Here is a 20063-nt window from a genome sequence, read left to right as displayed (position 1 = left end):
TTCTGGAAAACAGAAGTTGAATTTTACTCAAAAGAGTAAAGACAGAGAATCATTGGCCAAAGGTCATTATGAAGATTGTATGCAGTACATAAAGTTGTATTTATTGCAATAAATGTTCAAATGCCAACATGAGGAAATTGTTTGGGTCCTTTTTGTTGTTTCAAATGAATTATTGAACTGCAGAAAGATGAAGAAAATAAGTTTTTAAGAAAAATCCTTCATAAACTGTGTGTGGAAGCTTGTCAGGCGACCCAGTAATTCCTCCATCGTATCCTCAGGGGTGAGGATGCAAAATCTGCAGACAGAAAAGTGAGTTAAATGTCTGTGTTACATTTTCCATAAATTAATTTACAGTGTACATTTAATGTAAAAAATGAAATGGAGCACTTATCCTCATCAAAACATGGTTTGTCCCTAATTAAAATTTTGTGTAGTAAAGCCTGGTATTCAGACTAATGATGCTTGATTTATAAGCTGTATTATACCTGACGTTATAGGTGCCCTCCTTCAGTCCGTACTCACAACCAGGACTGGCAAACACACCAGTCTCCTCTAGTAGTCTGAGACAGTAGAACGTATCTGGTTGCATTCCCATCTCCTGAAATAAGATGTAATATAATTAGACTTTTTAATGACTGTGTCTCTGGAGTACACTTGCTCCTAGACAGAGCTGTAACCTTGGCTTTCTGAATGGCTTTAGGTGGCAGATACAGTCTCGGGAATGCAAATGCTCCTCCTTGCACTGGTTGGCAGCAGAAACCTGGCAGACCGTTTACAACCTCGCAAGCTCTCTTCACATTATTAGCCACCGCAGTCTTGATGTTTCGTGTCTCCTGCAGAAGAGAGTTGAAAGCAAGAACAAACAATATTATCAAACTGGTGCCTAGCATAATAATTTAATCTCTTTAGGAGAAGCAGGCTTTAAAGACAGTTTGTATCTCTAGTCTCACCACATTATAAAGTGGATATGAGGGATCTCCTGGTTGTGGAGGGTTTAGCATCAGATCCAGGGCGAACTGACCCAACACAGGTGCACAGGTGTCCATCGAGAACATTTTGTAGATGTATTTCATGACAGCGGGGTCCACATTTACCAGCTCCACATATCCACAACGCAGACCACCCCTGGTGGGAGAGAAAAGAGGTCTGTAACTATTCAAGATCACATCTCATCTCATTTTTTTTGGGCAGACAGAGTTTGCCTGGTTCTCATGGACATTGAAGATTTACAATTTTCCAGATTTACAATTTTCCAGATTTCTGAGCGTTATAAGGACTTCTTGTCTCATTGGTCTCGTTGTGAGATAGCAGCAGTTGAATGTATTGTGCATAACTATGTCTTTATTCATGTGTAATCACCTGAAAAATCATAACTGTAGGCCAGAACGGACAAATCAAACACTGGCTTTGCCCATTTCACTGAAGGGTAAGGCAATGAGTTGCAATCAGCAACTACACTGTATATGCCACTTAATCCTATTTGATTTGTTTAAATTACAATTTAGCCTCTTAAAGGACTAGTGTGTAGGATTTAGTGTCACCTAGTATGCAGTTGCTGATTGCAACCCCTTTGCCTCACTCTCTCCATCTTCACATGAAAAGCCCGAAGTCACGAAACTAGAGCTAGAGAACTAGAGCTGTTCTGGACTACTTTAGAAAGATGGTGGTTCAATATGACCGATATAAAAGGCTGATTCTAAGGTAACAAACTGATGACGAGGTGATTGTACACTATTCAAAACACAGTTATGCATATTATATTACATTTCTGCCCCCTAAATGTTACACACTGGACCTATAAATCACAACTTTTGGCATAAAGTAAATGGCAGATACACATCATGACTAAAAACTTACTCGCCCGTGAAGCCTTTGGATACTGAGTGGAAGGACGCCAGCTCCACTGTGTCTGCAAAAGGGGGACCCATCTCTGCCAGAACCCTCTTATAAGAAACAAACTCATGCTCCCCATAAACAAAGTCCTGATAGACCTGTGTGAAAAGACAGAGAACGTGAGCATTTATGACCACATGTGTTTATGAATTTCTCATTGTGCCTTCACAGACGACCTCCACCTCATCGGCCAGAAGGAAGAGCCTCTTCTCCGAGACAAACCGGATCACATCTTGCATTGATTTTCTGCTTTGAACATGACCTGTAGGCGATATGGCATGAAAACAACCATGTGATACATATTTATTTGACTGAAAAGTATAGATGATCTCCATGCTGGTGAGGTTTTACTACCTGAGGGATTTCCAGGGTTAATGACATACAGAGCGACGGGGTTATAGACTCCCTTTGCAAATTCCAGCGCTCGATGCAGCTCCTCCATCTGCAGCGCCCAGCCTTGCTCCTCACTGAGGTTGTAGGGAATGGCAACTGCTCCCAGACTAGTTATGGACAGAGTGGTAGTGCTGTGGCATGGCAGTGGAGTCAGTACAGCTGTTTGGGGTGCACTCTTGCTGTTCACCAAGATTTTGAGAATGTTCTAATAAGCACAGTTAAAAGATCATGTTAACCTGAGGACGATTATGGTACAACACATACGGTAAATGAGTGATCTTCATCATTACCGTGAGCGCCCACTGTGAGCCTGGGCTGATGTATATGTTTTCAGGGTGGGATGGAACCCCACCATCTCTTCTTGTTATGAACTCAGAGATTCTGTGGACTATTTCTGATATGCCCGCTGTAGCAGTATATGAACCTGAAGAAAAAACGCAGTTTCTAATTTAAGAAGCCTTAATATAATTTCAACAGGTGAATTATTGAAAAATTCAGCCTCAGTACAGTCATGAATGGGTAAATCAACTATAGAGCCCAAAATGTTTCTTGTACCAAGCTGTGCAAACATATTGAACATTTTAACATGGGGCCTTATGGAGACTGACTCATTTTGTAGCCAGCCTCAAGGGCTATTTGAGAAACGGCAGTTTTGGGCACTTCCAAGTTGGCTTCACTTCACAGCGATGGAGGGTGCCACTTGTTTGGGATGGAAATTGGAGACAGATGAAACCAAAACTCTCTGCTTGGCGGGGTATCAGTAGAAGTCGAAAGAAAAGTAGAAATTCTTTTGTAATTTACGTGAGCTGGCTCTTCAACGCGTTCATTGTAATACCACCATATGCTGCACTTACCTACACTCCCTCCAACACATCCTCCAAGCAGCCTCTGAGCTCTCTGCCTGGCGTCCGCTGGCAGTTTATCACTGTTCAAAAGCGTGGGGTCAAGACATGCTGCGAGAACCTGACAAATATGAAGACACGGTACAGAGAGAGACAGTTGAAGACATTTTTAGTCAAGAGAAGATTCTTCAACTTGCCGTGCAGTTTTAAAACTTTTATAAGTTAAAGATTAGATGTCTTTCAAGGTCACAGATTACCTGTCGCACAAATGACAGAGGCTTCACACCTGCCCTGTGTATGTCACCCCACGTGACATCTATCACTGTATTGTATGGCTTTCTCGCTCCCTGGTGAATTTAAAGCAGATATCAAAGGTTGGACAACAGACTTCAGAATCCATATTGCAGACAAACCAAATCAAATCAAATCCAATCAAATCAAATCAAATCAAATCAAAACAAATCAAATCAAATTTTATTTGTATTTGTATTTGAGGGCTTTACAATACTGTCCTTAGACCCTCGGTTCGAGTGAGGAAAAACTTGCCCACAAAAAAACCTTTTAACAGAAAAAAAAAGGAAACGGTGGAAGAAACCTCAGGAAGAGCCACAGAGTCTCCCAGGATGGACAGATGTGCAATAGATGACACGTGTACAGAACAAATCAGATCCAAAAAAATTATTATTTTTTTCAACCTGTTGAAGTTCTTCCTTGATCTGGTTTGCTCGTCTTGCCAGGACTACATACTCCAGTTGCTTTAAGTTTCTCACATTTGGATTGATCTCCTGCAGGACAGACATCTCTGTGATCTCTTCACCTCTATCAGACCAGCAGCTGCTGTTGAGCTGACCTGATCTGAGCTGTGTCACAATGACCAACTTGCCTCAAGTTCAATTATTTGCATATAGACAGGATTTCTAAAGATAAACATTGAAGATATGTGGTAATTGGTACCTTATTAACAGACAGCCATCAGATTTACTTCTCGGTTATATTTTAACTTTTTGTCCTGACTGTACTGAGACTATAACTGAGTTGGATAAAACCAGATCCCCATGCAGAGTAGGCTCAACTACTGTCATGTATTGCTCTCACAAAAAGTCTATAAATCAATTACAGCTTAAACACACACACACTGCTGCTGAAGTTTTAACTGGCACAAAGCAAACAGCTCACGCCACTCCTGCTCTAAAGTCCTCACACTGGCTGCCAGTTAGTCTTAGGACATATTTTGGATCCTATTTTATAGGATGATGCCAAAATGTCTTTAGCACTACTGCAAACTCGCGTGGTCACGCCAGCAGCTCCAATATTTTCAAGTGCGCTCTTATTGCCGACTTTATGGCAAATACTGGGAAAGTCAGCGCGAGCTTACTGCAGCGTGTGGACACTTCTGATTTTCAAAATAAGACGTGGGCGTTAAATGTATTAAACGTGTATTTATTTATAAAATATGAAGAATGGTTCAAATTTGATTTAAAAAAAAAAGTGTGTCTCATAAAACAAGTATGATCCTGCACTGCTTCAATGCTCATATGCACATTATGAAATGTATTAAAAATTCATAAAAAAATATGACATGTGTTAAAATGCTATAAAAAGAAGTGTGTAGATTTACACTTGCTGTATGAGACACATCTCTTTCTATAGGTCATATTTTTAATGAATTTTTAATATATTTCATAATGTAAATATGAGCATTGAAACAGTGCAGGATCATACTTGTTTTATGAGACACACATAAATCAAATTTAATCAATCAATTGAATCAAATTGTAACCATTCTTCATATTTTATAAATAAACATACATTTAACACCCACGTCTTATTTTGAAAACCAGAAGTGTCCACACGCTGCAGTAAGCTCGCGCTGACTTCTCAAAGTATTTGCCGTAAAGTCGCAATAAGGGCGCACTTGAAAATATTGGAGCGGCTGGCGTGACCGCAGTACAAAGAACTACAGTGCAATAAAGCAACAATCTGTAGTTTTTCGTGAGAGCAGGGAAGTGTCTTTGTGAGATTTATATCTTTATCTATGAAGTGTGTGCCTGCAGTTTTCCATAATGCAGATGGCAACAAGTCTATCTCTGAATCAGGACTTTATTTTTTCTGGCTTTTCTTTCTTTCATAAGTTTGGAAACAAACTAACCTCTCATCTCGGCTCTTGAAATCATGCAACCTGTCTCTGTATGCATCATTTTGCTGTTTTCTGTTAAATGTTTTATATTTATTATTGCTTCTTAAGTAATGACATTTTGTCTCTCCACACTGCTGAAAGTGGGCTGTTTAATATATTTTATATTATTTTATTCCTCACTAATTGTCTTGCTTCTGTGCTTTTTAATGCTTTTTATCTTCAGCAGAAAACATGCTGCCGAGTCAAGCCACCAGCTGCTACAGATTTTTGACTATTTTTCTATTTTTCCTAGAAAGAAAACAAAAATTTAAAAGACATTTATTTTTTTTTAAATTGTTTAGGTGTTGATGATTGATTGTGACCTTCATACTCATAGATTAATATTAGGGAATTAATGTATTATATATTAATAACCAGTTATGATAATTAATCTGTTTTCTTGAATTTTAAATATTTATATTAAGCATCGCTACTATAAAAAAAAAATAAAGTTAGTTACACGCCTCTACATCTACAGCTGTTTTTCTCCTTTAAAAAAATAAACTGAATAGAAATGATATGTGTTTTTTTATATATTATATTATTATGTATCATATGGTATGGCCACGTCCTTTTGCAGAAGTCACTTCATTTTGTTTTTTTTATCCGAGCTCAGACGTTTCACGGCCAAGTTTCAATCCGGACATAAATACGGCTCGTACCGCTGTCCTTCCTGTTTTGTTTTTCTTTCGCTCCGTGTCTCTCCTCCTCTCTTCTTCTCCTCCTCTCTTCTTCTCCTCCTCTCTTCTTCTCCTCCTCTCTCCTCCTCTCCTCCTCTTCTCTCGGGTCGATATGGACGAATCTGCGAGGCGAGGTGACAACCACAGCCTGCCCGTGAAGAAACGCGGTGTGTTCAAACCCTGGTGGAGCTTATAAACCAGCAGCAGCAGCAGCAGCAGCAGGAGGGGGGGCAGCAGTAACACCTGCCGCGGGTGCTTCCGACACCCTCCCTCCGCCTCTGGACCTACCCGCCCGACATGGCTCTCAGCTCGGGCGGCTGGGCTCCTCCAGCCCCGGTTCCTGCTTCTTCGTCCCAGCAGGCTGCATGCGGCAGCGGCAGCAGCAGCAGCGGCCCTCCGCTGACGGCTTGCTGCAGCACCGTGTTAATGTCAGTCCGGGTTTCGGTGTGTCATTCCGGGATCCGTCCGCTGTGTCTCCCCGGAGCGGGCAGCGAGGCTCTGCGCCTACAGCTCAGCATGGACCCGAGCCGGGCCGGAGAGTTCCGACTGGCTCTGCGTGACACGAGCGGAAACCGCAGTGTGGTGAGACTTCACACATACACCTGTGTGTGTGTGTGTGTGTGTGTGTGTGTGTGTGTGTGTGTGTGTGTGTGTGACCAAACACCTTACTCAGTCACATTTATATTTGATACCAGCTCAGGCCTTTACACGCCATTTTCAGGAGCTCTGATACCTGCAGATTAAAAAAATCAGCAGATTTCATTGAATGTTTACCAGAAAGTGTTTTACCTGAGCTGACACAGAGCAGATCATCTTTGTTTTGCTTCCCTAACATCTCACAAAGAACTCCAGATTAGTGCTAAAGCATTATAACTATATTCCTATACTCCTATAAAACAAAAAAAGGCCTCAGCTTATTTATAAATGTGTAATTCTGTAGTTAAGAAGGTTTATTTTTTTTAAACTTTCACTTTCATTTTCATTCTTTACAACAAGCACTACACATTTATAGTTATTTTTTCAAATCACGGCTTCATCAAGGGGGAAATCCTTCAACTGGACATGCTGGTAAACATCTGCAGTGAGACTTTCCTCGTGTTTTCCCCGTCGATTGTCAACAAATGAATCCTCCCTTTCTCTCTGCTTTGTGTGTTTGTCATTTGTGGCTTGACACGCTTGTGATTCATGTACCTGATGTCACCCTGTGTCTTGTTTGAAAAGTCTCGAAAGCATGGGTCAAGAAGACACTTTGTCCCACACAAATGTCGATAATTCTACAAAACCTGAAAAACTAGACCTTTTAAAATGGATTTTGTCATCACTTCTAACTTAATTCACATTTGGTGCGGTGATTAAAGTCTTTTTATATGAGATAAACAAGAGTTGTTGACGTGAACGTAGGGTATAACACAGATATAAATAACAATGTGGGCCAGAAATGAGCAGGAACAGGAAGTTCGGGCTCCCCGCACACCCACTTTGAACACAGATCACAAGTTGCATTTACCTAGACGCTTCACCACCGTCTCATGTCTTGTGTGATGCAACGACGAGCCATAACAAAAACTAAATCAAATGCTTTTCAACCCCGAGTGGGATAAACTGCTTTAAATTGACGATTCACCTTGTGACAACACGCACTGAGCTCGATTCCTAACATCAGCCTGAGAACACCTGAGGCTGACAAAACCCAAAACCGACTGAGGAAGTCGACGAAACCAATGTCGAGCTGAGCCTTGAGTCGAGTTTGAGATGTGATCCTCTGAACAGAGGAGGTATGGCACCCGTTAAAGGGGCTCCTTAGCAGTTCAGCGTCACACTTCCATAAAGTCTGAGACTCACAAGTTAAAAGTTAAAGCAGCAGAGGTCGTGTTTATACTGACTTTTAGTTCCTAGTAAGCATCAAGATCCAAAAAAAAAACACTGGGTCCTACAGTTCCCACAAGGCAACTAAATAGTGTCTATCACCAGGCCCCTCCCTGCCTGTTCGAAGCCCAACTCTTTCAAACTCCACTCTGCGATTTCATCAGCAGACTGAAATAGTGAAATGTGAAATGTAACCTCGACTGATGCTCACCTCTATAATTAGTGGAAAGTCACTTTAAACAGCAGAAGTGTTGAATTGTTTATAACGATTACCATCAAGTAATCTCCTGTAAATTATTTAATCTTAGTCAGAAATCGTGCCCGAGCTGCATGCTGTGTTCAAGCTGTCCTCCTGAGTTCTTCTCATGGCCGCTGAAGCATTTCATTCAATTCTTTGAAAATGCAGCCGAGCATCTTTTCCTCTACCCCGTCACCACGCTTTGTGTTTTTCGGCCTTGCAGGTCTTGTATTTGCTCCTCTACCAGCCCTCTTTTGTCTTGGCTTCAAACAGGTTTCACTGTGTCACATTCTTGGCATCTTTTGAGCACGTACCGCGCATGTTTAAAGTTTGGCAAAGTTACTGTCGTCCGTACAACTAAAAAGGTGAATCTTTTTAGATGATCTGCTTTAGTTTTAGTCAGCTTCCTTGGAACTAATTCAGTGGTTAAAGCTTCTCAAATGTGACGGTTTACTGCTTTTTCTTCTCATAACTGTGATCGTTTGGACTGTTGATCGAATAAAAAAAAAAGCTATTTGAGTACATCATGTTGGGATTTGAAGAATTATAACGGCATCTTTTATTATTTTCTGATATTCTATAGGCAGTCTTTACATTAGTAATGTCAATCCTAGTTTTCTTTTAGTTAATTTCAGTCTTCAGGTTGTATTAAAGTGCTGCACTGCTCCGACACTGTGGGACTCATTTCAGTATAAGCACGAGTTCTTTTTTCTCTTTCAGTATTATGGGTGATTACTGTCATTGGCTACATCAGTCCCAACTCAGACATGCTTGATCATGCTTGACGTTGACCTTGTCTCACTTCATCCTAACTTTACTCTTAAAATCTGACCTTTGCTTGTCGAGTTCTCTCTGTGCCGTCTTCTAAAATCTGAAACGACCCAGAATCAACCTTTCATCTCTGTAGACTCTCCAGACAGACTCCTCATCAGCTTTGTTGTGATTTTTCTTGATTTGCGTGATTATCCTTTTGATTGCCAGCTTCCTTTTCGGTTTGTCTGTCTGAACCTTCATTACAAAGTCATTTCAGAGCGTATACGCGGTGAATGTCAGAGGACACGGCGTGTTTAAACTCACTGAAGTTTGAGTCTTTCTCTGTCAGAATGCAAACTTCACTCGCTTTCTCACACATTTAATCAGGTTGTTTTACTTTTTCTCATACTATAAAACTATAAATCCACACTTTGTACTTTTTCCCATGTTTATGTCACATGTAATCATGGATTTAAACGGTTAACAAAAGGTTCTTCTGTCATAAATGTGCATTTGCAAATGACCCAAACGGCCTTTTATTTGCAAAAGGCCTGCGATGGGATTTTTCTTTCCGAACATTAAACAATGCTGTAGAGTCCCTGGGAGACTTTTCCTCAACTATTTCAATAACTGATAAATTGTTTTAGCCATATTCAGGGAGAACATCCAAACAGCTTTTCAAATGTGAATTTTGGATTTTCACCTTTAGCTCTTAGACATTATAATGCACATTTTTCTTTAACACACATAATTTATTTATATTTATTTATTTATCTACATAACTTTTTATTTTTTTCATTCCTACGTCACGCCTGTCGAGACTGACTTGTTTTGTTTTGTTTTGCACTCAGTTCATCGCAGACTTTGACCTGCGCTCGGTGCAATACGAGGTCAAATCCCCTCGCTGCCATGAGATGCGTCTCGCTGCTCCGCCCCACGACTGCATCCGCTTCAACTTCCGCTGCGACCGCGAGGCCGAGGAGTGGGCCACGGTGGTGATGTCATCACTAAGGGAGGCACATAGAGGTCGGTTTGGCTATAAAGCTGCTTAAATCTCTTGAAAATGAAATGATCATAGTCAATCAGGAAGGTGACTCACTAATTCACACTCTGTTTGATCTATCAAATCCATTGGTGCTATTTTCTAATTTTAAATGATGCAAATTAGCTTCAGCTAGATGCCTGATTTATTTATTTACACGTAACATTGTTTCTATGTGGTTTATGTAATTGTTTATTAAATTAGCAAACAAATGAAAGCAGATTGTCCTGGTGGTCAGCTTCCCTGTTTGTCTTTATATTAGCGGAAATCCTATGACAGGTAAAAAGACAGTAGAGCAACACGTCGTGCAAAGATGCACCTCGAGCTCCTTCCGCTGTCTAATAAATATTTTATAAACCTACAGCAACTCAAGGTCAGTTTTCAGTAAAACAACATGTACTGTGAATGCTCCAAAGACTAAAAGAAAAGCTATCAAGGGGCTTTAATATTCCCACGATTGCTACAAGAATCCTTCAAGTTAGATTCTTGAATATGTTTAAGTGTAATGTGTGTCTGATGTGTGAAATGAGATATAAAAAAAAAGGTTTGTCCTTATCAGCAACGTGCGGCTAGAATAAATACTGGTATCTGTTGATATTGGTGTGTGTTTTAAGACCTTTTGTTTCTTGTTTCTCCTCCTGACAGTTGCAAATATTAACACATGTGAATCAGATGGCAGACTCAACCACACAGCAGCAGCTATGGAGCAGTGGAGCTCGGCCTCGCTGCCGCTCACTGGTGGGTTTATCTCTTTCTTTCTATTCAGAACATGCTTCTAGAAATGTCACTTTTCATTGTTACATCTTTTTTTGGGGGGCCGGTTTTAGAGGAGCTTTGCTTGGAGCTCGCCAGGGCGATTGAAGCCGGTGACACACAGGCCGCCTCGCAGCATGCATCCGCTCTGGCCAGGCAAAAAGCAGCACTGACGATTCAGCTGTCTGAAAAGAACTACGCAGACGGAGAGATCAGGTGAGAAATGAAAAGTGTTGAGGGTTTGTTCAAGATCCCTGTGACTGATCCAGGCCTTTTTGCGACTCATAGTGCCATGTCTGTGTTGCAGTTTATCCGTGGTAGTGGAGGATGTTTCGTCATCCTGCTGTGTCACGGTCAAAGTCTTTCCATACATGACTGTGGCTGCACTCAAGCAACAGGTAAGGAAACTGTCAATTAACCAATAATTAAATGGGTGGAATAGAATTTCATTCGCTAACTCCCACTTGTTCTGGTTCCTCAGGTTTTTCTTGAGTACGGTTTCCATCCTCGCGTGCAGCGCTGGGTGATCGGTCAGTGCTTGTGCACCGAGCCGAGGTCACTGGCCTCCTACGGGGTGCAGAAGGACGGCGATACAGCGTACCTGTACCTGATCTCTGCACGGCAAGCCCGCATCACCCGCCAGCTGTTCCAACAGGACCTGGAGAGCGCCCTCCTCGCCCCACCTCTCCCACCGGGAAACGGACCCACATCCCAAGACTGGAGGGGTTACAGCACCTTGCCTTCGAGGCTTCCCCACAACAACCAGGGTGAGTTCAACACGTGTACCCCTATCTACAAAACTTTCATTTCATTTAGTCCATCCTACATTACTCATCTGATGTAACAGATGGCTTTAACCTTGTTGTCATTGTTCATCATCAATCAAAATCAAATCAAATCCAATGTGCTGAATTAGAAACAAGCAGACAAAACACATCCAAATATTCTCTGACTCATCATAAATACTCCATGGAGCACACTGCTCTATAAACTTGTTTTTTTTTGTTGTCAACATCAGGGAGCACAGGCGGAGGAAGCGACAGACCGGGTGACATCAAAGATGTCCTCGACATTGAGCATCTGCAGCTCAACGATCACGCCAACAAAGGCAGCAAAACACAGGTATGTTAGTGACTACACAGCAATAAGGATGAATTTTATTTCAGTGGGAGTTTAACTTTTCCTCCAACATACTTATCATAGCTGCCTTTTTTATGATATGTATGTAGTTTAATGTAGTGGAATAGAGCCACTAGTGGTTCTATTAGCACCATAGAGTAATGCTTTTCCCATAATTGTCAGTCGGTGGCAGTGACGTGCCAAGAATTGTAGCAAAGTGTCAGCAAAGGCGGGGAAGAAGAATGTTAGCGTTCGACATGTATGTAAATATTGTTGGTGGTTCCTCTGCAAATATTTCATGAGGAGGGTCTGCTCATCGGGCGTCGAAGATGCGCACACACACACAGTGCATTTTGGTGAATGTAAACATTCAAACAGAAAACTCCACAAGTTACCTTTGTCCTAATGCCGGATGCATCAACTAGTACCTCAGCTCAAAGGGATGGAGGTTGAACTTTTGATAAAAGGCTAAATAAATACATTTTGTAACAGTAATCAATTTTTTTTTTTAGAAACCGTAGTTGCCATTTTTCCTTACCACTGTCACCGAGCACTTGCTTATGGCGGAAATTGTTGGGTCTCTTTTATTTATGTCTAATATTTTAAAGACTATATGGAAACCGTCATAGCTTTTATGATTTGGTGCTATATAAAATTTAATTGATCCTGTGCGCTTCAAATATTTGAGCTAAGCTCGGCTAATACACATGGACCTAGATGGAGAGAATGTATCTGTGAGTTTGTCTGACTTTGTGTTTAGAGTTCAATTGTTAATTCTAATTTTTAAATATCTGCGTGAACATGCTTTCAACAGACGGAGTGGGCTTGTCCCTCATGCACTTTCATCAACAAGCCGTCCCGTCCGGGCTGTGAAATCTGCGCCACAGCCAGACCTGACACACACATCCAGCAGGTACTGCATAGGTATCTTTTAGCAGTCGGTAAAGCTCTTTGTAACGTTTTCCTTCAGTGACATTCACCTCCTGTTTGTTTTTATATTCTCTCGCGCAGGAGAGAGGGAGGAGAGAGGATCGAGGAGAGTCTGGTTTAAGCAGCAGCAGCTGACTGCCCGTCATCGCTGTCTGGCCGCCACGTCTACACTTATTTACACACACACACACACACACACACATACACATGGATGAGGATGCTAGATCTGCCATGTACATTTTGACAAAATACTCACATAAAGACTGCCAAGTGCACTGAGAGTCCTTCGACAGGCCGGCTGCTGCTGAAGACGTTTGAAGCACTGTAGCATGACGCAGAGCTGCACTGGCCAGGGCTCAGACATGAACTGCAGACAGAGGGCGTCAGCTTTGACCACTTACGGACACGACCATGACATACATCAGAATTCGGCCTGACCTCTTTGTTATTTATTTACAGGGTGTTACGTGTGTGTGCGTGCGTGTGGCAAACAACACAGACGGCCTAATATTTATTTTAGGTGAGAGAGACATGATGTGCGTTTGCGTTTGATTGCAGCTGAAGATGAGGGAGACTTTCAGTTTCTGCCAGCTGTGAAGTAAGAGGAAAGCTGAAGCTGTTGTCATCAGATACTCTGTCTGCGTCATCTGCCGGTGCCATAAATAATGTTGGAAGCCATGGCCGAGAAGAGACGGTGTGTTTACAGGGTTGTCAAGTGCTTTTATTTTTTTATAACATTGTATTAAGTGTATTATTTTTAACAAGATGCATTGAGTAGTTGATGTACATTTTAGCAGTTGATCTAATTTCACTCGATTCCCTCTGAGCTGTGACAGCAATGGAATGATTTTGTTTTCAGTACACGATACTGTAATAAACTTGCATTAGCTGAATAAACATAATGGAACTAAACAAATCCCAGTTTTGTTTGTTGGTGCGTTCTTTGAGATCCAGTTAATAGATGGACAAATTGTATTCATACGCCAGCTTAAAGGAGGATTTTACACATTAAGTCCGGTTTAATCAGTCTGAAGGGATCAGCAGCAGCTATACTCAAGTGACACAGATACAGGAAAGATGTAGTAGAACGCCAAGATGTGCAGAAATCTGGCTTTAAGGGCAGAAGAGAGTAGGAAAAAACTAGGAAAAATTGGCTTTATGTATGTTAGACCTCAAGGATGCCCCAGTGCTGTGCTGAGAAACTGAATGTAAACATGACTTGTTTATCCATCCATTATCTGTAACAGAGTCAAGATGTTGTGGGGCCGGAGCCTATCCCAACTGACTTTGTGCGAGAGGCGGGGTACACCCTGGACAAGTCGCCGGCTTATTGCAGGGCACATTTCAACACCTATGGCCAATTTAGAGTCACCAATTAAGCTGTCAAGTGCATGTCTTTGGACTGTGGGAGGAAGCCGGAGAGAACCCACAAAGACTTGGGGAAAAACATGCAAACTCCACATATAAAGGTCACAACCGAACCAGGAACCTTCTTGCTGGGAGGCGACAGTGCTGACCACTGCACCTCTGTGCTGCCATGTCTCTAATTTAAAGGAGCATTGAGTAGGATTTAGTGGCATCGAGTGGAGAAACTAAGGTGCATGTGAAACACGTCAATCACCTGATCTAGAGCCAGTGTTTGGCTACTGTAGAAATGTGGCGGTTCATCGCGCACACATCTGTCTGGACTCTTTCGTTGTGGTGTTGATGCTCGTACTCTTCACAATAAAACATTTCATAGCCGGCTCAAATCTAAGATCTGTAAATGCAGGTTAATTGTCGCTTATGTGCCTTATTTTGTCTTTCCCCGACCAACTTTTACGATCCATGAAAATGATAAATGTGTGATGTGTTCACATAACTATGTTGTACAATGCCTACTGTACGGGCCTTGAATTAAACAGCAACCAAACTCTTTTAGTCTTTTAATTTGGCATTTATAAATACGAAATAAACACGTTTCAAATAAAGTTATCAAAACAAGTATAAAAATATTGGATGTAGTGATGGCTTGTTCAACAGCAGATGTATACACATATTAAAATGAGGCAGACTATGAGCCAAACAGGTTGTTTCTCCAACAGATGTTTCATGCATCACCATCCTACCCAGTAAAACAAGATCTTAAAGAAACAAAACAGCAGTGCAGTCATTTTCTTCATGTACAACAAAGAAAATCCTTAAACCAAAATCTTGAACAGGAAGCAACTCAAGCATGTCATTTATATTTGAAAAGATCAACCCCTCTTCCACTTAATCATGTGAGTATGACGTACAGTACAAAACAGTCCGTTCTGCTTTATTTCATCATGAAAACCTCAAATGTTTAGAGAATTAAATCACTTTCAACCAACAAAAAGTCCCAAAAAACAGTTGCTGCATTCTTTCCAGGTCAACTATAGACAATCATCTTTTTTTCCAAACTCTCCAGTGGATTTTATTCATGTCATTCACGTTTCCCAGAGTGAAGACAAACCTGAGACCACCTCAGAGGGGTTTTCTCTCCATGAAAGCCTTCAGTAGTCCTGTATGACTGGCGTTTACTTCCAGAAGAGAATGTTCCAGAAAAGCAGCCAGCATGGGTAAACCAGCAGAGCTATGAGAGGGTAAACCAGAGAGCCGTACAGGAAGTGGTCCAGGATGCCCTGTGAGATGACTGACAGGTAGAGCAACCAACCCTCCTGGAAGCTGGTAGGCACTTCCTGCAGCTCTTGGAAGAAAAAGACAGAAAAGAGGAGTGTGCAGGCTGGGCTGAGGATGACCAGGATGAAGGCGGAAAGAACCCTGAGGGGAGAAGAAGAGGAGATTGAGGTTTTACTTCAATTTGACTAACAGATGGCACCACAGAGCTACAATGGCCAAAGAATCTGTGAAAGTATATTACTTTGGCACGTGGGGTGTGACGAAAGCAGCCACGGGCACCAGAGTGAGAGCCAGGATGAAGCCCAGGGAGAAATTGATGAGGGCGGTGCAACCCAGGAGCACAGCCAGGTACAGCACAGCCACCAGCTTCAACACCTTCCAGCCCTGCTCCGTCCCCTCGCCTGACAGCAGCCTTCAACAAACAGCATAACAAACAGCTCACTCTCCTGCGTCACAAGTTGAACAAGTTTCCCGCCGTCTCAACTTGACTCACTGCTGTGCACGGTATGGATATTTTTCAGCTACTTGACAGCAGAACTATGGGTGATAAGGGTGGATGGACAACCACACAAGCTCAAAACTCTTTTTGACCCCAAAGTTGATCTGAACTTGTGGTAAAGAAACTAGGTTTGTACGTGACATTCTGTGCTCAGACACTGATCAAGAAAAAGGTATAAAAGAAAATACACGTCAAAAAAACGAACCTGTGTGTGTTATGAGGCAAAGCCAGGCCGGCTGTGTAAACTGCAATGGCTGTCAGGACCACAGCCTCGGTCTCAGATACCGGGAAGTGTTCGACAGCCATCTCCTGAAACTGGATTGGCAGGGTGTACAGAGCTACTCCTGTCAGATGGCTGATCACCAGAGGAGTCAACACTGACAGCACTCCTGGACTGGACATCTGAGAGGAAGCAGATTGGATCAAAGTGGCGATTTAACAAACTCAAGATCAGTAAATTGTTTCATTTCTGTCCCGTTTGTCGTGATGTGTGGCGCGTCTAACCTGCTCAGTGTCAGGGACTCCATCTTCGGTTCTCTGTGGAGGAGTGGCGAGTTGAACCCACAGGTCTAAGGCCTGTTTCATAGTCAAGGGCAAATTTGGCAAGCGAGTAGGTTTCAATAGTGAAAATTAACACGCAATCAATAACGTGGGTAGCCTCGGGGTAGGACTAGAAGGAAAATAATCGTGAAAGGATACACGAAGCAGCAGGATGACGGCGAGGAGGCCGAAGGCTGGCATGTAGTAACCAATGGAGACAAAGTGAGAGAGGGAGGGCATGAGGTAGAAGAAGTAGGACTGGTGCAGGCGCTCTAGGAGATTATTCAGCTTACGATACATTCCTTCCAGGAGCCTAGAGGATATTCATGAAGCCAAAAAAAATTAAGTAATTAAGTGTCACATTATAAAGGTTAAATCTACAGTACATTAAATCATTAAACACAAAAGAGCAGAAGTCAGTATACGTCTGCTCTAACCTGCCGATCGTGGTGGTGTCAGTCTTGTACTGACGAAAACTGTTGATGCCCCTGACGGTGGCGGCCTCAATGTGGTATCGCAGGAAAAGGCCATGATCGCCCCAAGGCCGCCCACTGGCCTGCTTCATTACCATCAGCATCATGGTCTGGACTGAATGGCTGTAGCCTGACACACTGTCCCAGTCATTCCTCTGCAGCTGTACAAACATCCACAGACAAAATGCAAAGATTAGAAACGATCCTATACCAAGAACACCTCAGTTATCCAACAATTAAACAATTAATTACAATTAAATGAGAGAAAATGTGTTACGTTTCTACTACATATCACATGATCAGCCTTCACCTTGCCCTGGATGGTGCAGAGGACTCCGATCTTCTGACAGAAGGCATAGAAGAGGTTCGCTAAATCCAGGTTTGGGAGCTGGCCATTGAGGCCTTCCAGTACCAGGTCCATACTGGTGATCACATCACTGCTGAGCTCCAGGGACAGAGCTGCCTGGATTGAACCACCACGGCCTTGAAGTGGAGACCAGTCCATTCCTGGATGCATCATCACAGAAGAAAAGTCAACTGAAGAATGCAGTCTTGTTGCTTTTTATATGAGTTGTGTGTGAATGGTGTTGACTACCAACATATGGGGAGACATCCTGCTCACGATTACCTGTAGTGTTTGTGTGATGGTAGCCCTCCAGCCAGGCCTGCATACCAATCAGATCATGCTCATTCACGAGGAATATGATGTCCTTGGCCCAGAAAATCTGATCTATTGATGAACACGAAAGTCATTAAAACAAGAAATCCCACTTCAGTGTCATTCAGATAGTGGAGAGGACAGAATCTGTACTCACTCCTGAAGTACTGTGCCAAGCCAAGTAGCAGCCCCACTGCCTGGTTGTTGTTGTCTCCTGGGGTGCAGGGGGCACTCAGCACCAGGGCTTCAGTCCGTGGAGCTCTGGGAGCCCGAAGGATCCCGTATACATTTGTGCCTTTCACCATCTGAGAGGAGAGATGATTATGTTTGGACAATAACACTATAAGAAAGCGTTGAGAGTAGAAATGCGGGGCAGATATGTGTCTTTCATACTTTCAAACTTACATATCTCTCTTTGTTTTCATCAGGGAAAGGCAGCGTACGAGAGAACCTCTGGGTAAACACCTCTAACCCTCGAGCCTGCATGGTTTTCACCAGCCAATCCACCGGCATCCCACTGAAGAGAGACAACCGGTCATGTTAGATTGGTGGAATAAAAGCAAATATTACAGGACTTAGTGTAAAACTGGACTCAGTAGCCAGTAAAAACGCAGTATTGGCGATTTGTTACAGATCAGTGCAGACCATCCATGCTCTTAAAAACCAGTCATCGTCATCAAATCAGCATTATAAATCAGACTCGGTAGCTTTGTGTGGCTCACCCTGCTCTCTTCTTATGGGCTGAAAACTCCCTGCCCGTGGCCAGCGCCCTCTCCCCCGATGGAAAGCGCTCCTCCACCATCGTGGACCCCATGGCGTTCTCTGACATGTACGTCCGCAGAGTGAAGGGCTCGAACGCTAACCCCATGAACCAGGCCACGCCCGCCATGTAGCAGACCACACTGGGATGAGATGAATGAATAAAAATCATGAAAGAAATCATATGACTCTTAAACACAGGTGCATGTTGGGTATTGTAGTTTAAAAAAAAAGAATTTGACATTTAGCACATTCATCTTGAAAACTCACCAGATTGGAGCGTTGAGGCGGGTGAGCAGGCTGATCAAAGCCCGTCTCCTGTTCGGGTCAGACAGCAGACCCATGTTGTTGTTGTTGTTGTTGTTGTTGTTGTTGTTGTTGTTGTTGTTGTAACGTGATAAAGCTCGGAGACACAGGACCCTGAAGGCAGCACAGCTTCACGTTACCTGTGAAGTATACACCTGAAGTACACATTTATGAATGAATTATTACCGAGGCACCCAACCTGAAAACTAAATATCACGAGCTCCATCGATATCTGACATATCCACGTGCTTTTTATGTGCTTTCATTCAGCTCGAGCTCAGAAATCACTTCCTGTCCCGGCGTCAGCTTTTATTGACAGGTTAGCTTCAGGCTAGCTGGCTAGCTTGGTTTCGCAAAAAAAGGTTTAAAGAAAAACATTTGTCCGCTGACAGCGAGATTCATATGAACAATTATCAGGTCAATCTTTTGATGTGTCACACGTGAAGACATCTTAACGTACCTGTGTACAGCGAACAGTCAGGACTCATCCACCTGCAGCGCTGCAGCAGCTGTTTCCTTGTTCCCTGCGAAGACATTAATGCGGCGGACCCACTTCCGGTCAAGCAATAAGGGAATAAAATAAAATAAAATAAAATAAAATAAAATAAAATAAAATAAAATAAACACAATGACATAAAAATATATAAAATAAAATAAAATAAAATAAACAAAGTCGAGGCTGCAGTGTTCAGTTCAGGACAGATTACATTTCATTGATCATTTTCTGTCAATACGTTCATTGATTAATTCAAATAAACATAACTAAAATTATATAAATAAAATAAAGTAAAATTAAATTAAAATAAACATAATCACATAAACATAAATAAAATAAAATAAAATAAAATAAATTAAAATAATTAATTTTTATTTTATTATTTTATTTCAGTTATAATATGGACCTTCCTCGGATATATAAATTGCCTCAAACCTTTTACTATATGTTTTATTTAAAGTATGTATTTCACATATGCAATTTGAGAAATACACTTACAGGTATCGAGTAAGCATTTTGTTTCCAAAAGTCACGTTATATGATTTATTTGAAGAACAGCATATCTCACATCATCCACAGGTTCGTGAAGAGCCTTTTTGAAGCTTACAATCCAGCAGCCGCCATGTTGGTAGTCCTACTTCTTCTGCCTAATTTAAAAATGGACAAAGACGTAGATCATCGGTGGACCTGACACCTAGGTGCTCTGTAACAGCACCTACCTGTCACTTAAAGCGGCCATGCTGTTAATTATGCATAACTTTAAGACTTCATTTGAACGGGTGAGTTAAATAGAAACTGGGACTCAGTGCACTTGTCATGAACTGGAAATTTAGCTATAAAGACCAAAACTGTTTTTTGTACCAGTCTGTAAACAAGGTTTATCTCCGGTGTGAAGTTGGACATTTTAATATGGGGAGATTGACTTGTGTTGTAGCCAGCTTCCAGTGGACGTTTGAGGAACTGCAGTTTTTGGCACTTCCACATCGGCCTCAACTTCAGTTACG

The 20063-nt window shown here is 42.1% G+C and overlaps 3 protein-coding genes across 5 annotated transcripts; 1 reads left to right on the top strand and 2 right to left on the bottom strand.

The window, feature by feature from the left end:
* Positions 1–75: 75 nt before the first annotated feature.
* Positions 76–13623, bottom strand: LOC104931529 (alanine aminotransferase 1). 2 transcript variants are annotated; one of them, XM_010746551.3, is made up of 11 exons: positions 12942–13623; positions 3386–3475; positions 3141–3249; positions 2577–2710; positions 2248–2491; positions 2076–2155; positions 1858–1991; positions 951–1125; positions 678–833; positions 486–598; positions 76–295 (listed from the first exon to the last, which is right to left on the bottom strand). In XM_010746551.3, the coding sequence occupies exons 1-11, from the start codon at positions 13047–13049 to the stop codon at positions 205–207; spliced, it is 1434 nt and encodes a 477-aa protein (XP_010744853.3). In that variant the 5' UTR covers positions 13050–13623; the 3' UTR covers positions 76–204. The 2 variants fall into 2 exon arrangements, with proteins under 2 accessions (XP_010744853.3, XP_027147144.1); XM_027291343.1 differs by lacking the exon at positions 12942–13623 and adding an exon at positions 3824–4059.
* sharpin (SHANK-associated RH domain interacting protein) lies at positions 6133–13601 on the top strand. The gene is made up of 9 exons (XM_010746550.3): positions 6133–6566; positions 9693–9867; positions 10529–10621; positions 10711–10852; positions 10944–11034; positions 11118–11403; positions 11655–11758; positions 12570–12668; positions 12767–13601. The coding sequence occupies exons 1-9, from the start codon at positions 6282–6284 to the stop codon at positions 12818–12820; spliced, it is 1329 nt and encodes a 442-aa protein (XP_010744852.2). The 5' UTR covers positions 6133–6281; the 3' UTR covers positions 12821–13601.
* A 974-nt stretch (positions 13624–14597) lies between the features above and the next one.
* On the bottom strand, positions 14598–19121 carry gpaa1 (glycosylphosphatidylinositol anchor attachment 1). Of its 2 annotated transcripts, none has more exons than XM_010746554.3 (13): positions 19024–19121; positions 18528–18718; positions 18221–18400; positions 17904–18015; positions 17656–17803; positions 17469–17570; positions 17151–17347; positions 16805–17001; positions 16527–16680; positions 16332–16403; positions 16033–16229; positions 15570–15740; positions 14598–15469 (listed from the first exon to the last, which is right to left on the bottom strand). In XM_010746554.3, exons 2-13 carry the CDS (start codon positions 18599–18601, stop codon positions 15226–15228), a joined length of 1848 nt encoding a protein of 615 aa, XP_010744856.2. In that variant the 5' UTR covers positions 18602–18718; positions 19024–19121; the 3' UTR covers positions 14598–15225. The 2 variants fall into 2 exon arrangements, with proteins under 2 accessions (XP_010744856.2, XP_019117620.1); XM_019262075.2 differs by having other exon boundaries at positions 15226–15469; positions 18528–18677; positions 19024–19067.
* Between the last annotated feature and the right edge of the window lie 942 nt (positions 19122–20063).

Source organism: Larimichthys crocea, chromosome II, assembly GCF_000972845.2.
Source record: "Larimichthys crocea isolate SSNF chromosome II, L_crocea_2.0, whole genome shotgun sequence".
Lineage (NCBI taxonomy): Eukaryota > Metazoa > Chordata > Actinopteri > Sciaenidae > Larimichthys > Larimichthys crocea.
The sequence above is the reverse complement of the archived record's forward strand: the minus strand, read 5'-3'. Positions and strand labels throughout refer to the sequence as shown.

Bases quoted from the DNA above. Each gene is read 5' to 3' on its own strand.
- LOC104931529 (XM_010746551.3), bottom strand. From the start codon at position 13,049: ATGTCTGAGCCCTGGCCAGTGCAGCTCTGCGTCATGCTACAGTGCTTC. The intron at 1,992-2,075 runs GTGGAGGTCGTC...CTTTTCACACAG, and splicing joins TCTTCCTTCTGGCCGATGAG to GTCTATCAGGACTTTGTTTA. The intron at 1,126-1,857 runs GTAAGTTTTTAG...CTCTCCCACCAG, and splicing joins TCCAAAGGCTTCACGGGCGA to GGGTGGTCTGCGTTGTGGAT.
- gpaa1 (XM_010746554.3), bottom strand. From the start codon at position 18,601: ATGGGTCTGCTGTCTGACCCGAACAGGAGACGGGCTTTGATCAGCCTG. The intron at 17,571-17,655 runs GTGAGTACAGAT...GTTCATCAATAG, and splicing joins CTTGGCACAGTACTTCAGGA to ATCAGATTTTCTGGGCCAAG. The intron at 15,470-15,569 runs GTAATATACTTT...TTCTCCCCTCAG, and splicing joins GTCACACCCCACGTGCCAAA to GGTTCTTTCCGCCTTCATCC.
- sharpin (XM_010746550.3), top strand. From the start codon at position 6,282: ATGGCTCTCAGCTCGGGCGGCTGGGCTCCTCCAGCCCCGGTTCCTGCT. The intron at 9,868-10,528 runs GTCGGTTTGGCT...TCCTCCTGACAG, and splicing joins ACTAAGGGAGGCACATAGAG to TTGCAAATATTAACACATGT. The intron at 12,669-12,766 runs GTACTGCATAGG...TCTCTCGCGCAG, and splicing joins CTGACACACACATCCAGCAG to GAGAGAGGGAGGAGAGAGGA.